Here is a 27996-nt window from a genome sequence, read left to right as displayed (position 1 = left end):
CATGGGCCATACGGAGTCGCCGCCCGTTTCTTGGCTCCCGGAGACAGGAGTCCTGAGCATGGCAGTGGACACAAGGCGGAACCACCTGTTTTATTTCTCTGCTCAAACTAAGGTACATTTTCTCTATACCAGGGGTCTCCAAACTACGGCCCGCGGGCCGGATGCGGCCCGCGAAGTCCTCTCATCCGGCCCGCGGAGATCTTTTCGTCCAAGAAAAAATCGTTTGTTAGTTATGGTTGTGGAACTTTGCCCAGAAAAATCAAAGACATACCTAGAAGAAATTGGCCCCCGAACTGAAATTTGATAGTTAATGCGGCCCTCGGACTGAAAAGTTTGGAGACCCCTGCTCTATACAAACTAAGGTATATTTTCTCTTTACTAGAATTTAAAAAGCAACCCATGCTTTTATTTTTGTTGTTTAAGTAGTAGTTTTTATAATTATGTATGTAAAGAAAATAATTAATTTTTCTCCCTTTTAGTGTATTATTGCATTAAAGCTTGTTATTACAAATTTTATTCTCCTTTTTTAGTAATTTAATATTTGTAATACAGTAATACAAATGTGCGTTTAATAGCACCGTAAATAGTACTTTGAATTGAAAATATTAATTTTTTTTTTTAAATTGACTAAGCATCAAATTAAGTTAAATTTAAAAATCAGATTGCATTTTCATCGGGTCTTGAGATGAAGTTTTAGAGAAATTGGTCCTTTAGAAGTGGTAGAAAGTTCGCTCGCCCGTTTTGATCCATGAGTACCGACAAAAAGCACGACAAAAGCACAACCAACAAGAGCACGACATACAGAGGAAGCAAGTTAAATAAAAATTTAAGAATGGCTTATTTGAGAAATATATTTCTTTCAGTCAATTTTTAAAGTGAATATCCCAAACCATATTGACCCGTTAGAGAATATTACCAAAAGAGAGATTGTGACGTCATGCATGGCAAGGGTTAAAGGTAATTCTATTCTTTGTTTCACTTGTCTTTGTTAATAATGCATGTTAGAGAATGATATATATATATATATATATATATATATATATATATATATATATATATATATATATATATATGTATATATATATATATATATATATATATATATATATGTATGTGTGTGATATATGTATATATATATATATATATATATATATATATATATATATATATATATATATATATATATATACATATATATATATATATATATATCTGTGTATATGTGTGTAAGTGTGAGTGTGATTGTGTGGTGTGTGTGTATATATAATCTATTTCTCCCGTAGCGATGGCCGTGGACGAGTTGGCCGGTGGGAACCTGTACTGGCTGGACACGGCCTACAGACGTATCATGGTGTCACGTGACGATGGCCGCTACCACAAGGTGCTCCACTTTCAGAACATCACCGAGCCACGTGACCTGGCCATACACAGTTACCGGAAGTACGAAATATTTTCTCTTCCTTTCTGTTTTTAAACACCTTAGCTGTTAAGATCGGCTGGCTACTCTTTTGGACCTGCTTTGGAGCAGATGAAGTTGAGTCAGAGGCGTAGCAAGCGGCGGGGCTGGGGTGCGGACCGCACCTGGTGACACCATTTAGGGGGGGGGGGGAGTGACAATATGGCTAAAAAATGCAAAATTATGCGGCATTTATTTAAATAATATGCTTTTGTAGGCCGACACACATACACACACACACACACACACACACACACACATATATATATATATATATATATATATATATATATATATATATATATATATATATATATATATATAATTTGTTTCTTGGGGGGGGGGGGGGGGGGTTACACCGCACCGGGTGACACCCGACCTAGCGACGCCACTGAGTTGAGTTTGTATTTGAAAGACGTTTTTAGTCATCTATCTCAATTTTTTTTTTCCAAAATTCACTAGAGAAACAGAGACACAAAATTCTAATTGAATTTTAATTACCATGTTATTGTTAATTAGTATGTTTATGAACTGCCTTAGATTCCTGTTCTGGATAGATGCCCCAAAAGACAATCCAAGAATCGAGAGGTCGGATCTTGACGGTCAGCGTCGTGTTGTTATTTTACAAGGGGGAGGTTTTCTTGGGCGTCCGGACGCTTTGGCTCTTGACATCGGCAGGAGCATGTAAGTGTTTTTGTCAGGGAGATGTAAGGGGTGTTGTCAAAAATATGTAAGGAACATGTAAGCTTTGTTGTAAGGGGGATGTAAGTGATATTGTCAGAAATATGTAAGGAACATGTAAGTGTTGTCAAGAACATTTAAGTGGTGTAGTCAGGAAGACGTAAGGAACATGTAAGTGTTGTTGTCAGAAATATGTAAGGAACATGTAAGTGGTGTTGTCAAGAAGATGTCAAAGTTAGTGTAAAGAACATGTTAGTGTTAGTGCCAGAAATATGTAATGAACATGTAAGTGATGTTGTCAGAAATATGTAAGGAACATGTAAGTGTTGTACTTATAAATATGTAATGAACATGTAAGTGTTGTCAAGAACATTTAAGTGGTGTAGTCAGGAAGATGTAAGGAAGATGTAAGTGGTATTGTCAGAAATATGTAAGGAAGATATATAAGTGATGTTGTCAGGTAGATGTTAAGCTTTGTCAGGACAATGTAAGTTCTCCTGCAAAATGTATTAAATAAAAAGCCACTAAAACATATTACTTCTTTTATCGTCTTCAGTTTGTACTGGAGCGACGGCTACTCGCTGTGTCAGGCTGACCTTGATGGCCGAATGCTGGCGGACTGTCAGAGACGGGGCCACAGGGCCATGGCCATGGATGTCATGCACGTGAGTAAAGTTATAACGTGCAGTACTCAGCTTTAAGGTCTGAATAGTTCTTGTGTTTGGGTGGATATGATGTTTAGATAGATTTAATGTTAAGATAAACTTGATGTTTGGATAGATTTGATGTTTAGGTAAACTTAATGTTCAGATAAAATTGATGTTTAAATAGACTTGATGTTTAGGTAATAGACTTGATGTTTAGGTAGACTTGATGTTCAGATTAAATTGATGTTTAAATAGACTTGATGTTCAGATAAAATTGATGTTTAGATAGACTTGATGTTTAGATAGACTTGATGTTTAAGTAGACTTGATGTATAGATAAAATTGATGTTTAGGTAGACTTGATGTATACATAAAATTGATGTTTAGGTAGGCTTAACGTTTAGATAGACTTGATGTTTAGGTAGACTTGATGTTTAGATAAAATTGACTTGGTGACTAGATATTTAAATTGACTACGTGTTTAGATAGACCTAGATGGACTATATGTTTATTTTGATGTCATCATATCTTAATATTAAGTTGATGTTATATAAATGTGAGTGTTGTGTAAATTGACTTGATGTTTAGGTGTACTTGATTTTTATCTTGATAACTTAAATGTCTCTATGGACATGATGTTTAAATAGACTTCCAGATAAAATTGAAAACAAAAAGCGCTATAATTCTTTGGTGCCTCTCTTAAGGTGAAACACTAACACCACTTTGTTTATTTACAACCAGGACTATGTAATTTGGACGAATCTGATTGGTGGAGTCTCGTCAGCTGACGTGCACACGGACGGGCCATTGGTCAATGTTGTCTCCTCCCCCCAGCACTCGGACATACAGTTCAGTGATCTGGTATACTTACACCAGTCTCTGAAGATCTCTGGGAAAGGTTGCTAGCACTCTCTTACTGTTTGTGTTGTCTTTTGATAAGGCTTGCTTCCATCAGTTTCTGAAGATCTCTGGGAAAGGTTGCTAGCACTCTCTTACTGTTTGTGTTGTCTTTTGATAAGGCTTGCTTCCATCAGTCTCTGAAGATCTCTGGGAAAGGTTGCTAGCACTCTCTTACTGTTTGTGTTGTCTTTTGATAAGGCTTGCTTCCATGAGTCTATGAAGATCTCTGGGAAAGGTTGCTAGCACTCTGTTACTGTTTGTGTTGTCTTTTGATAAGTCTTGCTTCCATCAGTCTCTGAAGATCTCTGGGAAAGGTTGCTAGCACTCTCTTACTGTTTGTGTTGTCTTTTGATAAGTCTTGCTTCCATGAGTCTCTGAAGATCTCTGGGAAAGGTTGCTAGCACTCTGTTACTGTTTGTGTTGTCTTTTGATAAGTCTTGCTTCCATCAGTCTCTGAAGATCTCTGGGAAAGGTTGCTAGCACTCTCTTACTGTTTGTGTTGTCTTTTGATAAGGCTTGCTTCCATGAGTCTATGAAGATCTCCGGGAAAGGTTGCTAGCACTCTCTTACTGTTTGTGTTGTCTTTTGATAAGTCTTGCTTCCATCAGTCTCTGAAGATCTCCGGGAAAGGTTGCTAGCACTCTCTTACTGTTTGTGTTGTCTTTTGATAAGTCTTGCTTCCATGAGTCTATGAAGATCTCTGGGAAAGGTTGCTAACACTCTCTTACTGTTTGTGTTGTCTTTTGATAAGTCTTGCTTCCATCAGTCTCTGAAGATCTCTGGAAAAGGTTGCTCGCACTCTCTTACTGTTTGTGTTGTCTTTTGATAAGTCTTGCTTCCATCAGTCTCTGAAGATCTCTGGAAAAGGTTGCTCGCACTCTCTTACTGTTTGTGTTGTCTTTTGATAAGTCTTGCTTCCATCAGTCTCTGAAGATCTCTGGGAAAGGTTGCTCGCACTCTCTTACTGTTTGTGTTGTCTTTTGATAAGTCTTGCTTCCATCAGTCTCTGAAGATCTCTGGAAAAGGTTGCTCGCACTCTCTTACTGTTTGTGTTGTCTTTTGATAAGTCTTGCTTCCATCAGTCTCTGAAGATCTCTGGAAAAGGTTGCTCGCACTCTCTTACTGTTTGTGTTGTCTTTTGATAAGGCCTGCCTCCTTTACAAAGGGGGGGGGGGGTGTCCATAAATGATGGGGTCACACGCCTGTGGTTTTATAATATAATAAAAGGAGATGGAATACCCACTATAATTGACAGTAAAAAAGAAAACAATACACATTTTTGGTTCCCTTTGTTGATTAATTGTAAAAGACAAGAAGACAAATTCAGGTGGGCCTCTAGGACGCGGCTAGTCCGCCCTGCGCTTAGATTACATATTTATTTAGATTTCTATTACAACTTACGTTTTCAATTTATAATATGTATTACAACTTACGTTTTCAATTTATAATATGGATTACAACTTACGTTTGCAATTTATAAAATTTATTGCAACTTACGTTTGCAATTTATAAAATTTATTACAACTTACATTTTCAGTTTATAAAATGAATTACAACTTACGTTTTCAATTTATAAAATTTCTTACAACTTACGTTTTCAATTTATAAAATGTATTACAACTTACGTTTCAAATTTATAAAATGTATTGCAACTTACGTTTTCACTTTACAAAATTTCTTACAACTTACGTTTTCAATTTATAAAATATATTGCAACTTACGTTTTAAATTTATAAAATTTATTACAAATTACGTTTTCAATTTATAAAATTTACTACTACTTACGTTTTCAATTTATAAAATTTACTACTACTTACGTTTTCAATTTATAAAATTTATTACAAATTACGTTTTCAATTTATAAAATTTACTTCAACTTACGTATTCAATTTATAAAATAACCAAGCCACCTGTTTGTTTTGTAAATTTAACAAAAAAATTATACCCATGATCGTAAATCTATAGCATAGTGCAAATGTTTCTGGAATATTCGCAGACCCTTGTATCCAGTACGTAAGTATAGAGAGCAGCACCGCCCCTCACCAACCATCTCCCGGCGCCTTAAAAGACACCACCGTCACGGGGAACTCCACAGACGGGAACTTGACCGGAAGTCTGACAAGAGACCAAGGTCTCAGCTCCACCAAGAAGAAGAAAACCTGCGCGCACCTGTGCCTGCAGTCCCAGACAGGCGCGACCTGCACGTGTGCTTTAGGCTACTGGCTCAAGCCTAATGGAGGCTGTGTCGAGGGTGAGCGTCTCAACAGAGTCATTTCTAGATGAGCCGTGTATATTGTCACCTATTGTATGGTCATTTTTCATATGTGTAAAATATAGCGTCATATATCATATCGTATGGTGTCATGTAATATATGTTTTTGTAACGTCCTTTTGTATATGTGACGCTTCTAGGATGCTTTTTTTTTATTTTGTTTTTTAAATAATTGATTTTAAACATTTAAAACTGTAATAATTTTTTTTTAGTTTTATACAGTTTTAAAAACATAACACAATTTTATTTATAGTAATTAAAAGGAGAAAGTAAAATGGCATAAGAAGTAGACTAAACTAGACTGCTTAGTTTACTGTGCCCCATCTTCTAAAGGGGCACAACCGCCTTTAGGATTCGAATGTAAAATGTGCTTAATATAATAGTACAATCTGTCAAAAGTCGCATCGACGTATGTAAAGGTGCACTTAAACCTGCATTTCATTACCAATTGTTTTTAATGACATTTTTTTTTAAAATTAGGAGTGACCTACGACCACTATCTGCTGTTCTGTGACCTGGTGACGGGTCATCTATACCGACAGTTTATTCTCTTGCCGGACTATTACAATGTCAAGGTCGCCGGGAACGCCCACGCCATCGACGTGGCGCTGGACAGCTATGAGAGAAGAGTGAGTCCATAGTTATTTCCCTTTACGTAGGTTCTCTTCCCCTTGATAATCATCTCCCCCTGACTTGCTGGTGTCCGGTCAAAAAACCCCTGGACAAAAACCCCCTGGACATAAACCCCCCGACATAAACCCCCTGGACAAAAACCCCCCGTGACATAAACCCCCTGGACAAAACCCCCCCACGATATAAACCCCCCTGGACATAAACCCCCCGCGATATAAACCCCCTGGACAAAAACCCCCCAATTGAGGTTTATATAAGGAAGAACCAAAGATGACGAGAAACAAAATTAATATATAAATACAAAACAAACATTAGAAAAAATCTGTTTTATTTTTATTATAACCTTAAAGAGACAGATTGCGACCTTTTGATTTGGCACCGGAATCGTACTGAAGAAATTGTTGCCCATCTTGTGTTATTGTATATTATTCAGGAATGATTATATCATCAACATTCCTTGGATCAGACAGTGGGTGTTTTAGCGTTTGACGTTGACGCCTGATGTTACGCCGTATGTGTTGAATCGAGGGCAGCTTGGCCTTGGCATCTTCGGTAATCGTAGCAATGGACTTAGTGATGATCTGCTGGGGTGTTGCTTCCGTTTTTTCTGCCAGTTGTTTCATCTGCTGCACTACTTTACACACTTCCAGTTGAGATGGATCTGGTCCATGCGAATGTTCATTACATCGTCCAACAAGCTGTTCACCATGAATCTTTATTTTTGCTTTGCATTCTGCCTTGTTGCGTCTTTTGGAACACTCAAATGCCACAACGCGGTTCGCCAGATCTTTTTGCTTGACATAAACATAGCCTCAAAAATCACCTTTAAATTGCCTTTATTGGATTGAACGAACTCCATTCCAGAAAATATACGATTTGTGGAGAAATAAATTTGATGTCGTATTTATACCATGGTTCTGTATGCCAAGGTGGATATGAACCAAGCTTCCGCCGGTGAATTTCTCACATCTTTTGTATTGTTAAAAATGTGTTGCTTTGATCCGCACGGCTCCCACATGTGGATGACCTATGTCTAAGGTGTTGTCGGTGCCTGATCTTTGATCAAATACAACTAAGGTCACTCCTTGATTTCGAAAAGCATTTTTTAGGTAGAAACTATTTTCTTAGTCGTAAAAAATTAAATTAATTTAATGTAATTTTTTTAATTTCTTGGTTCACATCATCGTTATTTTTTCTCTATATAAACCTCAGTCCGGGGGTTATTATCCGGGGGGTTTATATCGCGGGGGGGTTTTGTCCAGGGGGTTTATATCGCGGGGGGGTTTTGTCCAGGGGGTTTATGTCGCGGGGGGTTTTTGTCCAGGGGGTTTATGTCGGGGGGTTTATGTCCAGGGGGTTTTTGTCCAGGGGGTTTTTGACCGGGAGCCGACTTGCTGGTTTAATACAAGTGACATAAACACACACATAGTGTCACGTATGTCACATACACGTCACTGGGTCAAGAGAAAACAATGATCCCATCCCTTGAGACTGAGCAGCGTATATGAGTATCCAGCATTGGGACAGACAACACATACAAGCTTATGTTTTTGTTTTTTTGGGCCATTTCGGTTGCTACAATTTTTTTTGTAAACTATTCCAACCGTTTTCTGATTACAGATAAAACTAAAACCTTTCCTTTCCAATCCTCCCAAAGAACTTAAACACACACAGACACACACAGACACACACAAATACAATTATATGTATGTATGTATGTACGTGTGCATGAATACTGTTATCTAAATACACCAAACAAGATTTCCATCAAATAGTTCCTGATTCTTGCCCTCTTGTATGTACGTGCGCATGAATACTATCATATACATACACCAAACAAGTTCTCCATCAAATAGTTCCTGATTCTTGCCCTCTTGTATGTACGTGCGCATGAATACTATCATATACATACACCAAACAAGTTCTCCATCAAATAGTTCCTGATTCTTGCCCTCTTGTATGTACGTGCGCATGAATACTGTTATCTAAATACACCAAACAAGTTCTCCATCAAATAGTTCCTGATTCTTGCCCTCTTATGTGTAACAGATGTACTGGGTGGATGCCAAGACCAACCTTGTCTTCTCCGTCCACCTGAATGGGACTGGTCAAACTGTGGTTTTCTCTGGGGATGAGACGCTCAGTGAGTTGCATACAAACATTGTTTGTCTCCAGACATGAAGTGAAGTTACTTACAAACATTGTTTGTAACTAGACATGAAGTTACATACAAACATTGTTTGTCACTAGACATGAAGTTACATACAAACATTGTTTGTCACTAGACATGAAGTTACATACAAACATTGTTTGTCACTAGACATGAGTCGTCGGCACTGCAATGACTAGGCCAGTGGTCAGCACTGTAATAACTAGACCACTGGTCACGTAATAACGTAAGGACTATTCCTGTGGTCAACCTACTTGACCAACAGTCATGACTGCAATGACTTTACTGAGGTCGGGTACCCATCACTTCTGAGTAAACTCAGGGGCGCCTTCGAACCCATGAACCAAACTCGAGACTTGTGGGTTAGTTACCGTACGCTCTACAGCTCTACCACGTCACTCTAGCAGGACATTTTTATTTTTTGAGCGTTGAAGAAATCGCAGATCTAACCGTTTAAAAACCTTTAAAATAATCCCTAGCTAAACTTTAAATTAAACCTTTAAAGCAGTATTTCTAACCCAACAAGACTAAAAGCTATTTATCCTATTGAATCAAATGTAATAGTCACATTGTTAAAAAAAATAATAGTGTAAATGGCGGTACTGATTGGGGGGGCGGGGGTACATATGTCCCCGGGCGCCGACCCTTTAGGGGCACCAAAAAGGTGTTGGAAAAAAAATTAAAAGCTCATTTTAGCTGCAATTTTGCATTATAAATATAAAAAATATATGGGGGGGGGGGGGGACAAATTAAAAGTTTGTTTCCGGGAAGGGGGAAGGGGGGGGGGGGAGTCAAATTGAAAGTTTGTCCACGGGCACTGGGTTGCTACGCCTCTGACTGATTGATTAGTTTTGCCACACCAATGACAATTTTAAGCCAGATTTACCGTTGTCTAAACCAGACCTAGTGTTGTGTGGTTGTCACGGCGCATGCTAACGTGACACTAATTTACAAACGTGACCCAAAGTTTTCCCTTCCAGACGTGACAAAAATTTACCTGGCCCCGAGGTCACGTCTGCTGTACATCGTTTCCTCCAACGGTGACGTGGCTCTCATGAGCCTGGTGACGTCATACTTCCGGCTGATCGTCAGGCATCCCGGCTGGAGAGTCAATGACCTGACGGTGGATGAGGAATCCAGGTGGATAACAGCTGTATTTATTGTCATTGTCATACATTCGTGAGATACACTTAACTCAAACATTCATGGCATACATGTATGTCATGCATGCATGTCAGATATGTATGTCATAGTGTCATACATTGATGTCAAACATTGATGTCATACAAGCATGTCATTCATTCAATTTCACAAATTCATGTCACACATTCATGTCATATATTAATGTCACTCATATATGTCATACACTCGTCGCATACAATCAGTGTCATACATTTAAAGTTATACATTCATTGCATACATCCAGGCCATACATTCATGTCATACATTTATGTCATACATTCATGTCATACATTCATGTCACTCATTCAGGTTATACATTCATGTCATACATTTATGTTATACATTCATGTCACACATTCATGACACTTATTCATGTCATACATTTATGTCATGCATTCTTGTCATACATTCATGTCATGCACGCATCTATTGGCGTTGTGATACATTCATGCTAAACATGCATGTCATACATTCATGTCATACATCCATGTCATACATCCATATCATACATCCATGTGATACATTTGTCATGCATTCATGTCATACATTCTTTGTCACACGTATGTCATACATTCGTCCCCCTGACATTTGCGCCAATCCGGCAGGCGGATGTACCTGGCGGCCACCAGCAAAAACATCCACGCCAACAGGTACCTGGTCAGGGACTACGGCGCCATCTTGTGTGCGGACATGGACGGGGTCAACCTCCTGGAGATGTACGCGTATCCGGGATGTCCTGCGGGAATTACCGTTCATAACGGAAGTAGGTGGATGTGTAGTCCGGCGGGAATTGCCGTTCATAACGGAAGTAGGTGGATGTGTAGTCCGGCGGGAATTACCGTTCATAACAGAAGAAGACTGTGTTCGTTTGGGGATTAACGCATTAACGGAAATAGAAAAAGAAGGAAGGTTGTGTCAAAAACTTTAAAGGAGATTTTTTTTCGATTTCTTTTTTTTTTTGTTTAAAACGTACGATAGATTACAGTCTTATACGTTAAATGAAACTACTTAGACGATATATTATATGCGATAATTTGGCTCAAGTACTAAGAAATTATTAGGGATAATTTAATGAAACTAGTTAAACAGTATCTGGGATTATTTTTGGTAGGTTCCCTGCGGAAAGGTTTGATTCAGACACGTCCTACTGACCAACAACCGAATATGCGTTTTTTCGGGTTAGTAATCATTAATCATTTGTACAACGACTCGACCACACTGTTCCATCTTCAATATAAAAACCAAGGTTCAAACCCACTACTCCCCCCCCCCCTCTCCCATCTGCTGATGTTAGCATTCAAGTTGCATATGTTGATTGGCCATTGTTTGGTCATCTAGTTTAAAAGATGAATACATCTTACCCCATCGGCGCACATGAACTTTTTAATTAATTTAATAAACTGAATTTAATCAGAAAATGATTAGAAATTATTTAAAAGTTGATCAAGTGTTTGGGCGCTTTTTTTGTTGTTCCGCTCTAACATCTCGCTGAAATCATTACGCTAATTACACCACGATGACCTATAACGTGTAACTTCAAAATCTACCCCGGCAAAACAAAACAGAATTAATAGACCCAGGGATCGAACATTCCAGAACTACTGTGGACCGACCCCGACCAGCAGGCCATCTTCCAGGCCTACAACAAGCGGAGCACCTACATCCACGCCAACTCCGTCTACACCGACGGCAACGACGGCACCATCGTCACGACGCTGGTGCACCTGGACGAGAGTTCGAATCCCGGCGAGATCATGGTGGCCGGGGACTTTGTCTACTTCACTGACAGGTTCAGACAGGCGGTTCAAAGGTCAGTTAGTGCAGTCTCTCCTTTCAGCGTTCAAGTTTTTGTAGGTCTCTCCTAGCAAATATTTGCTTACGGTTGTTTCTCAAACAAAGCGACACGGCTTCAGCGACTTTCCTATAGAATAAGTAGAGAACGTATTCCTGACTTCATAGCTTAGATGGTTGTGTGTGTGTGTGTGTTTGTGTGCGTGCGTGCTTGCGTGCTTGCGCGTATATGTGTGTGTGTGTGTTTGTGTGCGTGTTTGTGTGTTTGTGTATGCCTGGTCCCATGACAAATGATCTCAGGGCAAAATATCCCCGACAAATTATCTCAGGACAAAAGTATCTCACTGAAGAAAATATATCAGACAAATATTATTATGGATAAATGATATCAGAAAAAAGATCTCACCGCTAAATATTTATAGTATTTCGGATGCTTTTAGTCGTTTTTAACTTCATTTGTCCTGAGATCATTTGTCCATTAGATCATTTGTCCTTGTGATCATTTGTCCTTGTGATCATTTGTCCCTGAGACATTTTGTCTGAGATCATTTGTCCTGTCATCGTTTGCCTATATGCATTTATTTCCCATATAGTCACACGTTAAACCCTCTAACCTGTATCTAGAAAAAAAAATGTCTTTTACAATGATGACATCGTTTCCTCCTAGATTTCGATGGGACAAACCAAAAGTCATCACTAACGCAGGTTTTCCTTACCTCAACGAAATCGCTGGAATCAACTTGTTCAACTCCAGTAAGTTATAACCGGCTCGAACTAATTGTAATTAGCGTGAGGTTCGTTATGCGTTGTTCGAAATCATAAATTATGAATAATTAGTATTTTTCGAGGTTTTTTTTTTAACTTTGTATCACATGCTTAATGCTTTTGTGTTCTCCATGGGTAAGAACTGGTGAGCGAGATTCGACAAAACTTCAAGAGAAAAACCTGGGTCGCTACTTTATGTGTTCGGTACCTTTACACAATTACAAAAATTTAAGAAGCGACCCACGATTTTTCTTTTTAGTATATTTAATATTTAAAGAAAATCATGTATTTTCTTCTTTTTTTTTAAGGCATAATTATATAAAGCTTGCTATTAAAAAGTTCTGTCATTCTAAAATTCAGAATTTACTCCCGGGTTTTAATTAGTTCTAAACATGAAACAGAGTTTCTTCCAGGAATCTCTTCGAAGAAAGTCTACCGTCCCCCCCCCCCCGAACGAAATGGAATTTATTTAGATATACTTTTAACAGTGTCCGCCCCCCCTCCCCTCCCCGAAAATTTTAGTCCGCCGCCTTCCCCCCCCCCCCCCCCCCCCCCGTCCTACATCAGTGTTTGCTGAAGTGGTGAGACGTCTTACACAGCCTGTGCCTTCACCAAGGCCGTCTCCTGTTTTTCTTCTTCAGTCTTAATAGCCGGTCTAGCATTTCAGTATATCTTTACACACAGATTCCTCAATCTTTACACATTGATTCTTTGGTCTTTTCACATTGATTCTTTAATCTTTACACATAGATTCTTCAATCTTTACACATTGATACATCAATCATTACACATTGATTCTTTAATCTTTTCACATTGATTCTTCAATCTTTTCACATTGATTCTTCGATCTTTACACATTGATTCCTAAATCTTTACACATTGATTCTTCAATCTTTACACATTGATATATCAATCTTTACACATTGATTCTTTAATCTTTTCACATTGATTCTTCAATCTTTTCACATTGATTCTTCAATCTTTACACATTGATTCCTAAATCTTTACACATTGATTCTTTAATCTTTACACATTGATTCTTCAATCTTTACACATTGATTCTTTAATCTTTACACATTGATTCTTTAATCTTTTCACATTAATACATCAATCTTTACACATTGATTCTTTAATCTTTTCACACTGATTCTTCAATCCTTACACATTGATTCTTAAATCTTTACACATTAATTCTTCTATCTTTACACATTGATACTTAAATCTTTACACATTGATTCTTTAATCTTTTCACATTGATTCTTCAATCTTTTCACATTGATTCTTTAATCTTTTCACATTAATTCTTCAATCTTTACATATTGATTCTTCAATCTTTACACATTAATTCTTAAATCATTACATATTGATTCTTCAATCTTTACACAATAATTCATTAATCTTTACACATTTATACATCAATCTTTACACATTGATTCTATAATCTTTTTAGATTGATTCTTCAATCTTTATACATTAATTTTAAATCTTAACACATTAATTCTTAAATCTTTACTCATTGATACATCAATCTTTACACATTAATTCTTTAATCTTTTCTTATTGATTCTTCAATCTTTACACATTAATTCTTCAATCTTTACACATTGATTCTAAAATCTTTACACATTAATTTTTCAATCTTTACACATTGATTCCATAATCTTTTCACAATGATTCTTTAATCTTTTCACATTGATTATTTAATCTTTACATAATGATTCTTCAATCTTTACACATTGATTCTTCAATCTTTTCACATTGATTCTTCAATCTTTACACAGTGATTCCTAAATCTTTACACATTGATTCATTAATCAGTACACATTGATTCTTCAATCTTTACACATTGATTCTTTAATCTTTTCACATTAATACATCAATCTTTACACATTGATTCTTTAATCTTTTCACACTGCTTCTTCAATCCTTACATATTGATTCTTTAATCTTTACACATTAATTCTTCAATCTTTACACATTGATACTTAAATCTTTACACATTGATTCTTTAATCTTTTCACGTTTTACACATTGATTCTTTAATCTTTTCACGTTGATTCTTCAATCTTTACACATTGATTCTTTAATCTTTTCACATTAATTCTTCAATCCTTACACATTGATTCTTTAATCTTTACACATTAATTCTTAAATCATTACACATTGATACATCAATCTTTACACATTAATTCATTAATCTTTACACATTTATACATCAATCTTTACACATTGATTCTTTAATCTTTTTACATTGATTCTTCAATCGTTACACATTAATTCTTCAATCTTTACACATTGATTCTCCAATCTTTATACATTAATTCTTAAATCTTAACACATTAATTCTTAAATCTTTATTCATTGATACATCAATCTTTACACATTAATTCTTTAATCTTTTCTCATTGATTCTTCAATCTTTACACATTAATTCTTAAATCTTTACACTATGATTCTCCAATCTTTACACATTAATTCTTCAATCTTTACACATTGATTTCATAATCTTTTCACAATAATTCTTTAATCTTTTCACATTGATTATTTAATCTTTACACATTGATTCTTCAATCTTTACACATTGATTCTTTAATCATTACACATTGATTCATCAATCTTTACACATTGATTCTACAATCCTTACACATTGATTTTTTATTCTTTACACATTGATTATTTAATCTTTACACATTGATTCTTCAATCTTTACACATTGATTCTTTAATCATTACACATTGATTCATCAATCTTTACACATTGATTCTACAATCCTTACACATTGATTTTTTAATCTTTACACATTGATTATTTAATCTTTACACATTGATTCTTCAATCTTTACACATTGATTCTCAATCTTTAAACATTGATTCTCTAATCATTACACATTAATTCTTCAATCTTTACACATTGATACTTCAATCTTTACACATTGATTCTTTAATCTTTTCAAATTGATTCTTCAGTCTTTACACATTGATTCTTTATTCTTTTCACATTGATTCTTTATTCTTTTCACATTGATTCTTCAATCTTTACACATTGATTCTTTAATCTTTACACATTAATTCTTAAATCTTTACACAATAATTCTTAAAACTTTACTCAATGATACATCAATCTTTACACATTGATTCTTTAATCTTTTCACATTAATACATCAATCTTTACACATTGATTCTTTAATCTTTTCACACTGCTTCTTCAATCCTTACATATTGATTCTTTAATCTTTACACATTAATTCTTCAATCTTTACACATTGATACTTAAATCTTTACACATTGATTCTTTAATCTTTTCACGTTGATTCTTCAATCTTTACACATTGATTCTTTAATCTTTTCACATTAATTCTTCAATCCTTACACATTGATTCTTTAATCTTTACACAATAATTCTTAAATCATTACACATTGATACATCAATCTTTACACACTAATTCATTAATCTTTACACATTTATACATCAATCTTTACACATTGATTCTTTAATCTTTTTACATTGATTCTTCAATCGTTACACATTAATTCTTCAATCTTTACACATTGATTCTCCAATCTTTATACATTAATTCTTAAATCTTAACACATTAATTCTTAAATCTTTATTCATTGATACATCAATCTTTACACATTAATTCTTTAATCTTTTCTCATTGATTCTTCAATCTTTACACATTAATTCTTCAATCTTTACACTATGATTCTCCAATCTTTACACATTAATTCTTCAATCTTTACACATTGATTCCATAATCTTTTCACAATAATTCTTTAATCTTTTCACATTGATTATTTAATCTTTACACATTGATTCTTCAATCTTTACACATTGATTCTTTAATCATTACACATTGATTCATCAATCTTTACACATTGATTCTACAATCCTTACACATTGATTCTTTAATCTTTACACATTGATTATTTAATCTTTACACATTGATTCTTCAATCTTTACACATTGATTCTTCAATCTTTTCACACTGATTCTTCAATCTTTATACATTGATTCTTCAATATTTACACATTGATTGATTCTTCAATCTTTACACATTGATTCTTCAATCTTTACACATTGATTCTTTAATCTTTACACATTGATTCTTCAATCTGTATACATTGTTTCTTCAATCTTTACACATTGATTCTTTAATCATTACACATTGATTCATCAATCTTTACAGATTGATTCTACAATTCTTACACATTGATTCTTTAATCTTTACACATTGATTCTTCAATCTTTACACATTAATTCCTCATACATTGCAAGTCGTAAAAATGTAAGATTCCTCTTTAGACCTAGCGATCCGTTCTTCAGTTGAAGTAGAGTTCTTATGTTTCTTGACCCTGATCATATGAAGGGATGTGGTCAGTTCTATACACGGCGGCCTTTACTTTCTCTGTTTTGTACCTATCGGAATTGGATGGACTCACGAACATTCTACGGATTTGATCTCGATATTTTCGGGTTAACAGTCTAGCGCTCGACCGCTAGGCCACGCCGTCCCTACAAATCACGTGTTATGCTAGAGGCGTAGGGAGGGGGCGGGGGTTGCGGACCGCACCGGGTGACACCATTTAGGGTGGTGACACCAAGGCAAAAAATAGCAAAATATAGAGAGAAAAATGATAGTGTTTTAAGAGGTGCAAATCGAAAGTTTGAGGGGGGTGGAAATCGAAAGTTTGTGGGTGGGGTGCAAATCGAAAGTTTTAGGGGGGGGGTGCAAATCGAAAGTTAGAGGGGGGGGGGGTGCAAAAATAAAAATAAATAAAAACGTTTATAATTACAAGCTTTTATAAATGCACTAAAAAGAAGAAAATAATACAATTTTTATTAAATATAAAATAATTTTTTAAAATATAATAAATCTGCGGTTACTTTAAATATAAAAAAATTACTTTCTTTAAATATATTAATGCACTACTATTTATATCACTAAAAATTAAAGCGTGGGACGCTTGTTTAAATACTTATTATTATAGCGGCTCACGAAAGGCCGATTTCGATTTGCACCCCCTTTCGATTACTTTTTTCTAACCTATTTTAGCGCCCCCTTAGGTCGGCGCCCGGGGACATATGTCTGCCCCCCCCCCCCATCACTACGCCTCTGTGTTTGTGTTAAAAATGAGACTACTCTGTCGTCCTGTCTTGCTTAATTATTATCCACCTGTTTCCCTTTCAAGGATACGTAGGCAGTCATTTTAGTCTTAACGTAAGGCTATTGTTTTTTACAGCCATTATTTGTTTAGATCGGCTTTTAAAAAAAAACATTAAATTTTATATTAGTAGGTGGGGAATAGGTAGAATTGTAAATACTAACAAAATAAAATAGGGTAATAAGTGGATCCTTGATTTTCTTTGTAATTAGGAACTTGTTTTCTTTGCCGTTATTGTAAGCTTAAAATTATAGAAATCTCTTATATCAACTCAAACGCCGTCACGACATTGTACTTACGTGCGATGTGCATTAAAATCTAGTAACTAAACAGTAGCAATAATTCCTAAATCGATACAGTGTATGTGAATGTATCTATTCGGGATAAGGAACAATATAAAGTATTTAGCTTATCGACAATGCAAGTTGTTTGGTAGAATTGGAAATTGCTATGATTTTGTTGTTTGTTCCTAAGGATTTAGTTTATGTGTTACGGCTACGTTTCCTATCCTAGACGTGTGCGTAGAATTTTACGATATTAAAATACTCATGTTTATTAGTTTATATGCATAGGTATAATTTTAATATAGCGTTCATATACATTTTTTTTTATTATGATCAGTTCATTGATCAATAAAAATTATGACAGCAATAAAAACCTGTTCACTATCCTACTTCAGGGGCGTAGCGAGGGGGGGGGGGGGGGGCGGGGGTGCGGACCGCACCGGGTGACACCATTTAGGGGGGTGACACCAACGCAAAAAATAGCAAAATATATAGAGAAAAACTCAAGGGGGGTGCAAATCGAAAGTTTGAGGGGGGGGGGGGGGTGCAATCGAAAATTTGAAAGTTTGTCCCCGGGAAGGGTCTCTATGCCTCTGGGGGGGGGGGGTGACACCATTTATTGCCGCACCGGGTGACACCCGACCTCGCTACGCCACTGTCCTAATTCCAACAGTAGACGATACCTACCAAATGGTATTCATTGAAAATGCATCAAACCTAATATTTAACCCCGAACCCACGGCTTCCAATACTGAAAGGATATTTTAGGTGACGTCAGTGTGACGTAATATAAGCGACACCGTACATTTTCGATGTTATTTTACTGGTTAGGTTGTTATGATTAGTATTTAGAATATTCCCTACATTAAGAATACGGGTTATCATTAAATTGTGAATGATAGCTGTATGTAGACAGTATATTTAAGTGTTTTAGTGAGAGAAGCCAAGACACTGTATTTGTAAACCGCGGTCTGGCTGCTAGAACTAGGTTACGTTAAGTTCTGTATTTGTAAACCACTGACGGCTAGAACTAGGTTACGGTTAAGTTCATTGTATTTGTAAACCGCGGTCTGACGGCTAGAACTAGGTTACGGTTAAGTTCTGTATTTGTAAACCGCGGTCAGACGACTAGAACTAGATTACGGTTACGTTCATTGTATTTGTAAACCACTGTCTGACTGCTAGAACTAGGTTACGTTAAGTTCATTGTATTTGTAAACCGCGGTCTGACGGCTAGAACTAGGTTACGGTTAAGTTCATTGTATTTGTAAACCGCGGTCTGACGGCTAGAACTAGGTTACGTTAAGTTCATTGTATTTGTAAACCGCTGTCTGACTGCTAGAACTAGGTTACGTTAAGTTTGGTAACGAGAGCAGCCGTTGTATTATTAAACTGTTTTTAATTGATTACAAACTAACCTATTATAAAATGCTAACAATTAAAGATAGAAATAGGCACAAGTTATCATCGACTATAAGTGTATCTATATAACAGATCTGCTTCATTTTATTTTGTATCTAAAAGGCAAGTTCTCTCATTGTCCATAATATAAAGTATCATCAGCTAATGACATTATTATCGTGGTAAATTGTGATTTATTAGCGACACGTATAAACAATAGATGTGTTATATTATTGCATGCATATTAACCTGCAATAGTTATCTGCCGTGCAAGTAACTAAAACAATCAAGGGACACAAACCAGTAATATTGTGCAAACATTGCGATACAAAAAAAAACGATTCAGAAGTCATCACAATAACTTTTTTTTATTATTGTTCAACTTATAAAATTTAATTATAATATACTTTTTGCTGATTAAGATTTATACACATATTCTAATTTTCAAATTTTAATTTTGTTTAAATGTACAGCCTTTAACTGTATTAATCATGTCATTTATTAAGATGGGATTGTTTCATTTCAACTGTGATTTGTGATTATTTCCAATTGAGCGAAATAATAAATCTCTGTTTATTTAATGTCATTTTTGCCCTCAATGTAAACCATTACATTCTATTATATATATTGTACTGTTATCAACACTAGCCATTAGGAAATGCCACAGCCAATCCATATTGCATGTGTTATACTATGTGTATGTCATTCATTATAAAAGTACTAACATCAATATAAAAAGTAATACATCTTAAATATTTTGATAATTTGCTAAAAAAAATAGCAAAAAAATAGCAAAATATATAGAGAAAAATGATAAATAGTGTTTTAAGAGGTGCAAATCGAAAGTTTGAGGGGGGTGGAAATCGAAAGTTTGAGGGTGGGGTGCAAATCGAAAGTTTGAGGGGGAGTGCAAATCGAAAATTGAAAGTTTGTCCCCGGGAAGGGTCGCTACGCCTCTGGGGGGTGGGTGACACCATTAAATGCCTCACCGGGTGACACCCGACCTCGCTACGCCACTGTGTTATGCTCTTGTGTTTCTTGTTGTGCAGGTCACGTGACAGAGCCGTACACCCAGACGGGATGTGAGGAGATCTGGGTGCCCAAACCCCACAACACCCAGACCTGCTTGTGCCAGTGGGGAGGGGACGGGGTGGATCATTACTGTCACAGCGCCCATGTTGCTATTTATAACGTCGCTTTAAAATACGGTACAGTGGTATTGATCAGTCCAGGATGTGTGACTGCTGGAGAAAGATAATGCGTATGAAATTCAAATTAACTACTTTCTTTTTAAAATAAAGTTATATTTTCGTGTTTTATTTCTATTAGATTGTTTTTTTAAATGCTGGAGAAAGACAATGTGTATGAAATTCTAGTTAACTAATAGCTGCTTAAAATAATGTTAAATTTTCGTACGTGTCTTATTTCTGTTTAGATTGTTTTTTTTAATGATATTTAAAAGATATTGTGTATTAAACTCAAGTTATTTATTAACTTTTTAAAATAATGTTATATTTGTATAAGGGTTTTATTTCTAATAGATTGTTTTTTAAATGCTGGCGAAAGACATTCGAAAGAGTATGCAACTCAAATTATCTATTAGCTTTTTAAAATAGTGTTATACTTGATCAGGTTGTTGTTGTTTCAAAGAGATGCTCTGTAACCATTATCTATTATATTATAAACCACTAATTATACAAACTAAGGTTCAAGTCACTTTTAGGAGAAAAGTTTGCTTTGCTGAACTACTGTTTAGAAATTGATAAACAGGAAGTGTATTATATTCGAATGAATAGATATTTGCTGTATACAATCAGGGTTTTTTTTTTTTTTTAGATTTTTTTTTCTCAGGGACGGGGTGAACTTAACAATTCCAGGGTGGGGGAAGAGGCGTAGCGAGGGGGGGGGGGGCGGGGGACATATGTCCCCGGGCGCCGAACTTAGGGGGGGTGCCAAATTGAAAGTTTAGGGGGGGAGTGCAAATGAAAAGTTCGAGGGGGGAGGGGTGCAAATCGAAAGTTTGTCCCCGGGCGCCGGGAAGGGTCGCTACGCCTCTGGTAAGGGGGGGGGGGGGGGATGCACTAAATATGTAGGGAGGGACGGTTACTCGTTAAATTACATACGTTTGGTACAAGAAATATTTTCTTTCTGTTTTCGTTCTACTCACTGCAGCCCGCCAGCCCCCCCCCCCTCTCTCTCTCTCTCTCTCTCTCTCTCTCTCTCTCTCTCTCTCTCTCTCTATATATATATATATATATATATATATATATATATACATATATATATATATATATATATATATATATATATATATATATATATATATATATATATATATATATATATATATATATATATATATATATATATATATATATATATATATATATATATATATATATATATATATATATATCTGAGAGAACCCTGAAAGAGAACATTCACTGATTGTGTTATATCTGTTTTGGCACCAGGTCTCTGCCTCATCAAGCCACAGGCCAACGGTGAGGTGCACGGGGGTCAGGTGGGGTCCTACGTGCTGAAGGGTTCTAAAATTGTCGTGGTGTGTGACCCCGGGTACCTGCTCAACGTGACCAAGCGGAGGAGTGAGACACGAGAGTGTGTGGGTGATCAGTGGGACAGTGGGGACGTGTGTACATCAGGTGGGTGTGTACATCAGGTGGGTGTGTACATCAGGTGGGTGTGTACATCAGGTGGGTGTGTACATCAGGTGGGTGTGTACATCAGGTGGGTGTGTACATCAGGTGGGTGATCAGTGGGACAGTGGGGTCGTGTGTACATCAGGTGGTTGTGTACATCAGGTGGGTGTGTACATCAGGTGGGTGTGTACATCAGGTGGTTGTGTACATCAGGTGGATGTGTACATCAGGTGGGTGTGTACATCAGGTGGGTGTGTACATCAGGTGGGTGTGTACATCAGGTGGGTGTGTACATCAGGTGGGTGTGTACATCAGGTGGGTGTGTACATCAGGTGGGTGTGTACATCAGGTGGGTGTGTACATCAGGTGGGTGTGTACATCAGGTGGGTGATCAGTGGGACAGTGGGGTCGTGTGTACATCAGGTGAGTGTGTACATCAGGTGGGTGTGTACATCAGGTGGGTGTGTACATCAGGTGGGTGTGTACATCAGGTGGGTGTGTACATCAGGTGGGTGTGTACATCAGGTGGGTGATCAGTGGGACAGTGGGGTCGTGTGTACATCAGGTGGTTGTGTACATCAGGTGGGTGTGTACATCAGGTGGGTGTGTACATCAGGTGGGTGTGTACATCAGGTGGGTGTGTACATCAGGTGGGTGTGTACATCAGGTGGGTGTGTACATCAGGTGGGTGTGTACATCAGGTGGGTGTGTACATCAGGTGGGTGTGTACATCAGGTGGGTGTGTACATCAGGTGGGTGTGTACATCAGGTGGGTGTGTACATCAGGTGGGTGTGTACATCAGGTGGGTGTGTACATCAGGTGGGTGTGTACATCAGGTGGGTGTGTACATCAGGTGGGTGATCAGTGGGACAGTGGGGACGTGTGTACATCAGGTGGGTATGTACATCAGGTGGGTGTGTACATCAGGTGGGTGATCAGTCGGACAGTGGGGACGTGTGTACATCAGGTGGGTGTGTACATCAGGTGTGTGTGTACATCAGGTGGGTGTGTACATCAGGTGGGTGATCAGTGGGACAGTGGGGACGTGTGTACATCAGGTTGGTGTGTAAATCAGGTGGGTGTGTACATCAGGTGGGTGTGTACACCAGGTGGGTGTGTACATCAGGTGGGTGATCAGTGGGACAGTGGGGACGTGTGTACATCAGGTGGGTGTGTACATCAGGTGGGTGATCAGTGAAACAGTGGGGACGTGTGTACATCAGGTGGGTGTGTACATCAGGTGGGTGTGTACATCAGGTGGGTGTGTACATCAGGTGGGTGATCAGTGTGACAGTGGGGACGTGTGTACATCAGGTGGGTGTGTACATCAGGTGGGTGTGTACATCAGGTGGGTGTGTACATCAGGTGGGTGATCAGTGGGACAGTGGGGACGTGTGTACATCAGGTGGGTGTGTACATTAGGTGGGTGTGTACATCAGGTGGGTGATCATTGGGACAGTGGGGACGTGTGTACATCAGGTGGGTGTGTACATCAGGTGGGTGTGTACATCAGGTGGGACAGTGGGGACGTGTGTACATCAGGTCAGTGTGTACATCAGGTCAGTGTGTACATCAGGTCAGTGTGTACATCAGGTGGGTGATCAGTGGGACAGTGGGGACGTGTGTACATCAGGTGGGTGTGTACATCAGGTGTGTGATCAGTGGGACAGTGGGGACGTGTGTACATCAGGTGGGTGTGTACATCAGGTGTGTGATCAGTGGGACAGTGGGGACGTGTGTACATCAGGTGGGTGTGTACATCAGGTCAGTGTGTACATCAGGTGGGTGTGTACATCAGGTGGGTGTGTACATCAGGTGGGTGATCAGTGGGACAGTGGGGACGTGTGTACATCAGGTGGGTGTGTACATCAGGTGGGTGTGTACATCAGGTGGGTGTGTACATCAGGTGGGTGTGTACATCAGGTGGGTGATCAGTGGGACAGTGGGGACGTGTGTACATCAGGTGGGTGTGTACATCAGGTGTGTGATCAGTGGGACAGTGGGGACGTGTGTACATCAGGTGGCTGATCAGTGGGACAGTGGGGACGTGTGTACATCAGGTGGGTGTGTACATCAGGTGGGTGTGTACATCAGGTGGGACAGTGGGGACGTGTGTACATCAGGTGGGTGTGTACATGAGGTCAGTGTGTACATCAGGTGGGTGATCAGTGGGACAGTGGGGACGTGTGTACATCAGGTGGGTGTGTACGTCAGGTGGGACAGTGGGGACGTGTGTACATCAGGTGGGTGTGTACATCAGGTGGGTGTGTACATCAGGTGGGTGTGTACATCAGGTGGGTGATCAGTGGGACAGTGGGGACGTGTGTACATCAGGTGGGTGTGTACATCAGTTGGGTGATCAGTGGGACAGTGAGGACGTGTGATCAGGTGGGTGTGTACATCAGGTGGGTGTGTACATCAGGTGGGTGATCAGTGAGACAGTGGGGACGTGTGTACATCAGGTGGGTGTGTACATCAGGTGGGTGATCAGTGGGACAGTGGGGACGTGTGTACATCAGGTGGGTGTGTACATCAGGTCAGTGTGTACATCAGGTGGGTGTGTACATCAGGTGGGTGATCAGTGAGACAGTGGGGACGTGTGTACATCAGGTGGGTGTGTACATCAGGTGTGTGATCAGTGGGACAGTGGGGACGTGTGTACATCAGGTGGGTGTGTACATCAGGTCAATGTGTACATCAGGTGGGTGTGTACATCAGGTGGGTAATCAGTGGGACAGTGGGACGTGTGTACATCAGGTGGGTGTGTACATTAGGTCAGTGTGTACATCATGTCAGTGTGTACATCAGGTGGGTGATCAGTGAGACATTGGGGACGTGTGTACATCAGGTCAGTGTGTACATCAGGTGGGTGATCAGTGGGACAGTGGGACGTGTGTACATCAGGTGGGTGTGTACATCATGTCAGTGTGTACATCAGGTGGGTGTGTACATCAGGTGGGTGATCAGTGGGACAGTGGGACGTGTGTACATCAGGTGGGTGTGTACATCATGTCAGTGTGTACATCACGTGGGTGTGTACATCAGGTGGGTGATCAGTGCGACAGTGGGGACGTGTGTACATCGGGTGGGTGTGTACATCTGGTGGGTGATCAGTGGGACAGTGGGGACGTGTGTACATCAGGTGGGTGTGTACATCTGGTGGGTGATCAGTGGGACAGTGGGGACGTGTGTACATCAGGTGGGTGTGTACATCAGGTGGGTGTGTACATCTGGTGGGTGTGTACATCAGGTGGGTGATCAGTGGGACAGTGGGGACGTGTGTACATCGGGTGAGTGTGTACATCAGGTGGGTGTGTACATCAGGTGGGTGGTCAGTGGGACATTGGGGACGTGTGTACATCAGGTGGGTGTGTACATCAGGTGGGTGATCAGTGGGACAGTGGGGACGTGTGTACATCAGGTGGGTGTGTACATCAGGTGTTTGTGTACATCAGGTGGGTGTGTACATCAGGTGGGTGATCAGTGGGATAGTGGGGACGTGTGTACATCAGGTGGGTGTGTACATCAGGTGGGTGTGTACATCAGGTGGGTGGTCAGTGGGACAGTGGGGACGTGTGTACATCAGGTGGGTGTGTACATCAGGTGGGTGATCAGTGGGACAGTGGGGACGTGTGTACATCAGGTGGGTGTGTACATCAGGTGGGTGTGTACATCAGGTGGGTGTGTACATCAGGTGGGTGTGTACATCAGGTGGGTGATCAGTGGGACAGTGGGGACGTGTGTACATCAGGTGGGTGTGTACATCATGTCAGTGTGTACATAAGGTGGGTTGTCAGTGTGTACACCTGTGTACATTAAGTGGGTCGTGATAGTACACTTGTATGGTGTTGGTGACACTTTCCATAGTATGATCGATTATATCATTACCAATTAGTGTCACGTTTTGTTATGTTGATAGAAAGGTCTGAAAACCATTTTCTAGTTTATACAGATGTGAAAATTGTGAATTGATAATTTTTGTATTATTGGGTTAACTTAAAAGTATTATTTAACACATTTGCAGCCATAAAATATCAGATTCGCGGTGACATCACTCGTGGCTACGTCATCTTCAACGAATCAACTACCTTCGTGGTGCCGCCTGACGTCACAAATGTTGACGTCATCTGTATCGGTGGAGGCGGGGGTGGGTATGACGCATGTGACAACAAACATGGCCGAAACGGCAGCGACCGCGCAGGCGCGGGAGGAACATCCGCCTTTGGGAAATACTTGAGAGCTTTCGGAGGTCAAGGCGGTTCTCAGCACGAAGGTCAGAGTTCATTCTGTTTTAAGTTTAAAGTCAATTACTTTTTATCTTATATGTATTAAAAATGTTATGGTATAGTATATAGTCTTGTCATACTAAAAATTAAAAGCGGAAATTTATAAAAGAAAATATTGAAGTGTCAAAGTTCAGGAAAACTTTATAATTTCAATTACTAAAAAGTTAAGATTTGAAAGGGTTTGTGTTGAGGGGTTAGATTTAAGGTTGGTATGTCGTTGATTTTTTTCAATAATATAAACTCGAATAAGGATTACATTAAACTTACTTTTTTTCCAATAGGGCAATTTTGAATAATATTTATTTTCAAACTAATATTTTCATTAATGTATATACAGTAGCGTAGCGAGGGGGGGGGACATATGTCCCCGGGCGCCGACCTTAGGGGGGGGGCGCCAAATTGAAAGTTAGAGGGGGGGGGTGCAAATGAAAAGTTCGAGGGGGGGTGCAAATCGAAAATTTGAGGGGGGTGCAAATGAAAAGTTCGAGGGGGGGGGGGGTGCAAATCGAAAATTTGCTCCCAAGGGGGCGCCAAATTGAAAGTATGTCCCCGGGCGCCGGGAAGGGTCGCTACGCCTCTGTGTATATATTAGCTATAAAGTACATAATAATATTCAATATTGCGGTTTCTTTTCAATTTGCCGTTTTGTGTGCAGCTGGTTAAATCAATAAAGTTACCCTTCCAAATGGTGGACAAAGGGGCAGATGAGTCCAACTGTTTCTATGACCTTAGCATATGAAGAGAGGTCAGCAATAATCTTAGACAGCCTGGTGTAAGTCAGGTACCCAATAGAGCTGGGTGAACTCGGGGAAGTCGTGTGGATTTTATTCCGGGATCCGAGCTCGAGACTTTCTGGTTAGCAGTCTAGCGCTCTACCACCCTACCCCTTGGCTAAACTTTTGTGCTAGTGTTAAATTGGAAGGGTAAACATCAGTTCAGTTTTTATGGTGAATACTTGTACAACTTGAATACCTTCAACAATAGGGCTAGTAAGTAGGTCACAAACCAGTTCTACGGCTCAATAAAACCTGCATGAGTCATAGTGTGTAACCTACTTAGCCGCCTTATTAACATAGATGTTTGACAAAAATTGAGTCCATGATTCTCTTTTTTATTTGTAACCCTGAACACAACTGTGATTTGGTGTATTTGTTTCCTACCACATCAGGCGGCCGTGGGGGGTACCGGCATGATCTTCTTTGGTGGAAGCGGCAGCCTCAGCTCCAGCTGTCTGGGCGGTGGAGCAGCCGGACAGACACATCCACCAAAGCCGTGCCAGCTGGGACAATCCACCTGCCTGTTCTGTGGCGCCGGCGGGGTCATGCCGACCTGTTCCGTCTGCCGGTTCCGGTCCGGCGGCTGCGGCGGTGCCGGAAGCGAACCGGGACAAGTGCCGGGCGCGGCTGATAACTACGGAGGCGGCGGTACGGGGTTGTTTGGTGGAGGTGGGGGAGGGGGAGGAGGGTTTTCCAGGAATCTGATTCAGGTGACCCCACGCGAGCTGATACCTATTACCATCGGGACGGCGGGGTCGCCTTCTGCTAAACCGGCGGGGGACGGGGTGGTGGTGGTGGGGTGGGGTGACCGCCTGGAGAGGCTGGTCGACGCCAAGAAAGTCTCGGAGACCACATGCAAGCCGTTCACCTACAGCTTGGCAGATAATGAGGTCGTGGAAAAGTTCAGGCAAAAATGTCTGTCATAA

General features: G+C 39.2%; 1 protein-coding gene across 1 annotated transcript; it reads left to right on the top strand.

Annotated features, from left to right (window-relative positions):
* The first annotated feature begins 1 nt into the window (after position 1).
* On the top strand, positions 2-27996 carry LOC131940436 (low-density lipoprotein receptor-related protein 2). Its single transcript, XM_059299063.1, has 17 exons — positions 2-112; positions 864-957; positions 1284-1440; positions 1997-2140; positions 2694-2802; positions 3526-3682; positions 5681-5935; positions 6437-6585; positions 8639-8732; positions 9740-9899; positions 10547-10704; positions 11538-11751; positions 12400-12485; positions 20397-20555; positions 21822-22010; positions 26033-26310; positions 27463-27996. Exons 1-17 carry the CDS (start codon positions 2-4, stop codon positions 27994-27996), a joined length of 3048 nt encoding a protein of 1015 aa, XP_059155046.1.

Source organism: Physella acuta, unplaced genomic scaffold (assembly GCF_028476545.2).
Source record: "Physella acuta isolate Inbredline_101_S28 unplaced genomic scaffold, ASM2847654v3 ptg000317l, whole genome shotgun sequence".
Taxonomy (NCBI): Eukaryota; Metazoa; Mollusca; class Gastropoda; family Physidae; genus Physella; species Physella acuta.
The sequence above is the reverse complement of the archived record's forward strand: the minus strand, read 5'-3'. Positions and strand labels throughout refer to the sequence as shown.

Bases quoted from the DNA above. Each gene is read 5' to 3' on its own strand.
- LOC131940436 (XM_059299063.1), top strand. From the start codon at position 2: ATGGGCCATACGGAGTCGCCGCCCGTTTCTTGGCTCCCGGAGACAGGA. The intron at 6,586-8,638 runs GTGAGTCCATAG...TATGTGTAACAG, and splicing joins TGGACAGCTATGAGAGAAGA to ATGTACTGGGTGGATGCCAA. The intron at 11,752-12,399 runs GTCAGTTAGTGC...GTTTCCTCCTAG, and splicing joins TTCAGACAGGCGGTTCAAAG to ATTTCGATGGGACAAACCAA.